The 6,000-nt window shown below is 36.6% G+C and overlaps 1 protein-coding gene across 1 annotated transcript; it reads left to right on the top strand.

The window, feature by feature from the left end:
* Positions 1-1,071: 1,071 nt before the first annotated feature.
* Positions 1,072-4,317, top strand: LOC129294139 (fluoride export protein 1-like). The gene is made up of 6 exons (XM_054932285.1): positions 1,072-1,545; positions 1,641-1,718; positions 2,326-2,424; positions 2,876-3,068; positions 3,163-3,572; positions 3,648-4,317. The coding sequence occupies exons 1-6, from the start codon at positions 1,192-1,194 to the stop codon at positions 3,873-3,875; spliced, it is 1,362 nt and encodes a 453-aa protein (XP_054788260.1). The 5' UTR covers positions 1,072-1,191; the 3' UTR covers positions 3,876-4,317.
* The last annotated feature ends 1,683 nt before the right edge of the window (positions 4,318-6,000 follow it).

Here is a 6,000-nt window from a genome sequence, read left to right as displayed (position 1 = left end):
GAAAGTAGGCAAATGTGTGCTTCACGCGTTAAATAAGTACATATTGAAGAGATACAGTCAAGTCAAGCGTGCGCAGGGGCACCCCAAGCAGTTGCCAGCCCGTGGTTCACGGAGTTGCGGTCAATTAAAATGAGAGAGAATCGAAAGAGAAACGAGGCGGACCCTTCGTTGGTTGGTGGCGGTGCCTTGTGAATCTCAAAGTCGTAATCTCCTTTCTCCAAAAGCCACTTCCAATTCACGGCGTCTTTGAACAACATGAATAACACCCCATCCATATTTGTCCTCTTTCCCCGCCTGCCTCAAACTCAACCCTGCCTGGCTGCCTCCCATGTGGGTTGCGTAAGCGAGTGTTCCCTAGCCATAAAATATTGCTGTGCAATCTATTTTCCACCACGTAATATTTACTCCTTCAATTTAATACTCGGATTGAATTGCATTTTTAATGAGTCAATTATTTTTTTAAATAACATTTTTATGTTTATTTTCATTTAATTCACAAGATCTTATTAATTATATTCTTTAATTAAAGATATATTTAAAAAAATTTCATTACATCTTGAAAGATTTAAAATATCTTATATTTTTTAATAGCTTTCCTGAAAAATGTATTATATTTTCTGAGAACAAAAACGTGGACCAAAAAAGAGAGAAAATTCTTGCTTTTTATTTAACACCAATCATTTTAAATTTTGATTACTTTTGAAAAAAAATTTAAAGGAATATCAATGAAAATAAGTTATTATTATGATTATAAATTTAAAACGGGACAAATATTTAGGGAAAAAAAATGAAAAGGCAATATAGATAAAAAGGAAGTTAGGAACAGGGGAAGTATGAAAAGCTCTTTTTCGTTTTACTGATTTTTTATTTAATTCAACTTTCGAGATTCGCTTTTATAAGTCGGCGCGTAGTAATTGACTTGCCGAGACCAATTTGTGTTAGTTTTCTGGAGATGGATTAGTTCAATCTCGATTATTAAACTTGCAGGCACATGCTTTTGTCGAGTCATCGTGGAGCCATCCCATCCCATCCCACCCCTACCTATTAAAATTAAGATAATGAAAACAAGGTCAGTTACGGCAGCTGCATTCTGCATGATGTCAGTTTGGTTATATTTAATTTAGCAACGAAGCTCTTGCGTCAACTCAGCAGAACCAACAGCCTTTGACCGGCGTTTGTGTTGCTCTCCAGATGGAGCAAACAGGGAGTGGAAGTTCTTCGCAGAGACGATATTCATTGAGCATGTCTAGTCGTAGAAGCCATCAAACACAGGAAGACGATGAAACAGGGAGTGATAGTGTTTCAGAGGCCGGAGATATTGGGGATCGAGCTCTTCCCAGTAGGAGGTACGGTGCCAGTAACAGCTTCCGCTTGTCCTTTGATCGCCGATCGGAAAATGGGATTTCTGCTTCCATTACCGACAATCTCAAATCGCAGCCGCACCCTGCGTTTTTGCATTCCAATGCCCCTGTTACTCCTTTACCGCCTGACACCTCATCACCAATCCCCACCGCTGCAATACTGGCTCCTGAGGACTCAAAACAAGTGAGCTTTTATGGTGGATCTTTCAAAATAATTCTGATATACTTCTGCTCAAATGAATCCACTTAAAACTTGCTTTGTTATTTCTACTTCTTCAGGAATCTGATAAGGGATTGCCGGAGTTACTTGACTATGCCTCATGTCTTGTTCATTTAGCTGTTTTTGGAATTCTTGGGGTAATGTCCTGACCCTTGATTAGCATTGCTATTCTTTTTGGCTATGCTTTAGCCATTTTTCCCCAACTACAGAACTTGAACTTGTACTTTGCCGATTTTGTTCAATTACATCAACTGCAAGCCACTTGTTAAACTTGCATGTGCATGTCAAAATGTTAAATTTGTATGTGTGATTAAAAGAGTATAATTAATTTTATTAAAATTTTCTTTGATTTCTTGAAAAGAGGATATCTTGCGCGTTTGGTTGGTCAATGATTAGTTCATTAGTCTCTGTTGACATTTGATAGGTGGCCAAAAAACAATTGCCATTTCATTGTTCTATCACTATTGCTTCATATGAAAAGAAGTTGGAATTGTACTTTCACCTACCTTCTACGATTCAATGAGCCATACAATTACCAAGTTATCTTGCAGAACAGGGGTTAACTTACTTCACTTTTATTCACGTTTTCATTGCAATTCATGCTCTGTAGATCTGCACTATGAAAGTTGATCCCTTAAAGGCCCAGTCCATTTTTGAGTTCACTGCGTGTTATCCTTATAATGATCAAATTTCATGTCGGGACTTCTGGTGATTGGTAAGATTCTAATGTACTTCTTGTCACAGGTCTTAACAAGATACTTACTGCAAAAGTTATTTGGCCCGGGAGTTGGTGGTGTGACAAGTGACCAAACTATTCTTTACCTGGACCTCCCCAGTAACATGGTCCGCCCCTTCCTCGGACTTGATCAATTTTTGTGTCATAGATGCATAAATTTAATTACGCATGCTGCATAATAAGAAAATGTTACAGGTGACTACAATTTTTTGTGGCACCATTCTAAAATTTTTGTGGGCTCAAATATTCATGCTCTTTAGGCTAAAAGATTTATACAGGTGACTATAATTACTGGATGTGAGCTTGAATAATTAATTTATTTTTTTCTCATCGAAGACTAAAAAAAGTTTTCTTCAGTTGAATTGCGCCCTTCAAGGTTTAATTCGAAGGGCCCAGGCAGCAACTATTAGAGTTGCGCAATTTGAAAATAGTATAGTTTCTTTAAAATGGCCAATCTGATAGAAGTCTTGACCTTGCTGTTAAATGAATGACACTTGACTTCATGTTGACTCGATCAACATGGCTTTGCTGAAGCGAATATTGTACGTATTCTGCCAGGTGGGTTCTTTTCTCATGGGATGGTTTGGTGTTGTATTCAAAGGAGACATATCACGCGTGTCAGAGCACCTAGCCATAGCAATATCAACTGGTTACTTAGGAAGCCTCACGACTTTCAGTGGTTGGAATCAGAAAATGCTGGAACTCAGTGTTTCCGGGCATTGGCTTTTCGCTGCGCTTGGCTTTTTTATAGGTAAGTAAAATAGAGGCATGGCTGTGCCATTTTGAAACCCCTTTCCCCATTTGCATTTTTTTAACCCCAAAAAAACAATGAGTGCGATTTTCAGGTCTGTTTCTCGTTGCATTTTCCATCATCTTTGGAATAGAGACAGCCAAGGGTTTCAGGTGGCTTCTCAACAGGAGTTCAGTATGTAAAAGATGTGAGATGAAGTGGAAGGTGAGTACCTGCAAGCGTCAGTTAGGAGTCATGGCGGTGTTGGTGGTGGTGCTAGGATTATTATGGGGAGTGTTTGGCGCACTGGTGAAGGCTAAGTTCAAGCATGGCGGAAGTGCCGCTCAGTTATGGTTTGGCTGTATGGTCGGACCTGTAGGTGTATGGATTCGATGGTTCTTAGCACGCCTCAATGGAAGAGGACTGGGGAGCTCAGGCCTCATGAAATGGATTCCATTTGGGACTCTGATTGCCAATGTTTCTGCTGCTGGTGTCATGGCTGCTCTTGCTACTGTCAAGGAAGCAGTAAGTTTCTGCAAAATCATCGTTGGTTTTTGTTTTATTTTGGAGATGGTGATCAGTATTGGGCGGTTGATGCAGGTGAACACAAGGAATTGTGATACTGTTGTGGCAGGGATACAGTTTGGTCTGATGGGGTGTCTGAGTACAGTGTCAACATTCGCTGCTGAGTTCAACGCAATGAGGGAAAGCAAGCATCCTTGGAGAGCATATGCATATGCCGCGATTACTATATGTGTGTCTTTCTCTCTTGGGATCTTAATCTACTCCGTGCCTGTGTGGACTAGAGGCTTTGATGTGGACACATAGCAAGTGAGCATGGAAAGAAGACGACGTTGTGATGGAAACCTGAGGAGGACCACGCGGTTGAGGGTAAATCTTCATTTGGTTCTTCTGTTGACGAGTAAGCTCCGACTATATTCAAACTGAGGTGGCAATTAGCGAGTTAGCAAGCTCATCGACTCTTCTGATAGATATTGAGTAGCTAAAGAAAATGTGTCAGGATAAAGAGGTTGTGGCTTCAAAGAGTGCTCTCAAACTCCATGAAAGCATGACGTGCGATCACAAAGGAATCACGTTGCCTTGGGTCGCTAGTAAACAGTGTTCAATTGTTTTGGTCTTTTGGATCAGGGCGTATAAAGTTCTACTTTTGTCTACGATGAAGGACTTTTTGGGGCCTATCTTATATACGTGTGTGTGTGATGGCCACGGACAAGTCCGTTTAAAAATCAGAAAGCAAAGAATTCGTGCACACCGAGTACCATGATCATGATCCGAATTCATCATTTTATTTGAGTTACCGACCCTAAATGACTGGACTAAAAGCAGGTGGAAGGCAGAGGCTTCGTCTTATCTCTTGGGTTGGGCCTACTGCTCCTTTGGGCTTTATATTAAACCCGTCTTGGTGATTTATGAAGTCCATATAATGATCAAATCGTCAAATGAAATGCACACCTAAAATAAAATGGAATCTTGTACCAAAAGGTAAATAAGTAACTAAAATGGAATCAAACATAATCCCAAGAGTAGAAATTGTAGACTTGTCGTGATTGATATTCTAACATCTCTGTGTGTGAAAAGACAAGCGGGAGTTCAAATTTTGCTGATGCAAAAGTGGACCAGCTAGCTAGATAGTATTCAACTATTAATGATAATGATAGCAAGATTGCGGTTCACTCGTTGTCTTAGTGGTTAATATTCACTTTTAGCTTTATATTGCGATTCAGTTGAATTCTACATTCATTCAATGAAAATTTTGAATTTGTCAAAATGTTATTAATAATACCGAAAAATTGCAATAAAACGTTAGAACATGAGAATTTCTGATCTTCTGGTCGGTAAGTGAAGGCTTTTGCCTTTTAGTCTGTTTCTGACTTGCCCGCAAATTGACATTACGATGAATTCCAAAAAATATATTTGTATATTTATATCATCAGAGTATGTGAAAATTATATGATCTTTTTATACAGAGTATATCATACATATTTGACTTTAACGAATATATACGGGAATCTTAAAAAAAATTTAATCACACAGTTGAATTATTGCGCTCAACTTTAAAAACCTGACAACATCGCACAGACGAATCCGTGGCCATGCTGTTTTTAATAATGGTGCAGGTTCCCCCAAAAATAAAACCCTTACAATAATATCACTAAATGGATAGATATTGAGAAGTACTAGCTCCACCGATAAGAATGGGTCTTGTGAAAAGGGTTTCTCGCTCCTTAAAAGAATAAATATTATTTTTAATAAAAAAATATTTATGAGTATTAAAAAAAGTGCCCACTTCATTTTAAATTATAAAACATTTTTAAGAGAGATTTGATGTCTCAAAATATAGGTACACTTTGATAAAATAAGATTTTATTAATGATATTTTTTAAATATTATTATTCCCAGTATATTCTTTCTCTAATATACTTTTAAAAGTTAAGTACTAAATGAAGGACATTTTTATAAGCTTATATTTTTTAAAAAATAAAATTATAAAGTATATTTAATTAATGAGATTTATTATTATGTTTAATTTTGTCTAAAAGTATCTTATAAATTAGGGTGAAGGAACTATGATGGTAAAAATATGAAAAAGTTATATTTAATAAAAAAAATAACTTGAGAATTTTCAATCATAAAGTTAAATTACTAGGCTGGGATCAGCTTTAAATCCCCAACAACATCACAGTTCACAGGGAATCTACTATCACACTCCTTCATTTCTATTTGTAAGAGAAAAAAACTGTATTATACAATTTTAAAAATTAGTTAATTATATTAATTGTAATTGAAAATAAAAGAATTAGATTACAATACTATTTATTAATTGTATTTATCAAGTTTTTATTAATTATTTCTTATAATTATAAATGATAAAATTATAAAGGATAATTTAAAAATTTGTAATAAATGTTATTAAAAAGTGTGAATTTACTTA

This window comes from Prosopis cineraria, unplaced genomic scaffold (assembly GCF_029017545.1).
Source record: "Prosopis cineraria cultivar Desert tree isolate PC_DT_omini unplaced genomic scaffold, ASM2901754v1 PC15, whole genome shotgun sequence".
In the NCBI taxonomy this organism is placed as follows: domain Eukaryota; kingdom Viridiplantae; phylum Streptophyta; class Magnoliopsida; order Fabales; family Fabaceae; genus Prosopis; species Prosopis cineraria.
The sequence above is the reverse complement of the archived record's forward strand: the minus strand, read 5'-3'. Positions and strand labels throughout refer to the sequence as shown.

What these genes read in the sequence shown, in the direction of transcription:
- LOC129294139 (XM_054932285.1), top strand. Translation starts at nt 1,192, where the DNA reads ATGGAGCAAACAGGGAGTGGAAGTTCTTCGCAGAGACGATATTCATTG. An exon ending in CTCCTGAGGACTCAAAACAA is followed by an intron (nt 1,546 to 1,640) that starts GTGAGCTTTTAT and finishes CTACTTCTTCAG; the next exon opens with GAATCTGATAAGGGATTGCC. An exon ending in CTGTTTTTGGAATTCTTGGG is followed by an intron (nt 1,719 to 2,325) that starts GTAATGTCCTGA and finishes TTCTTGTCACAG; the next exon opens with GTCTTAACAAGATACTTACT.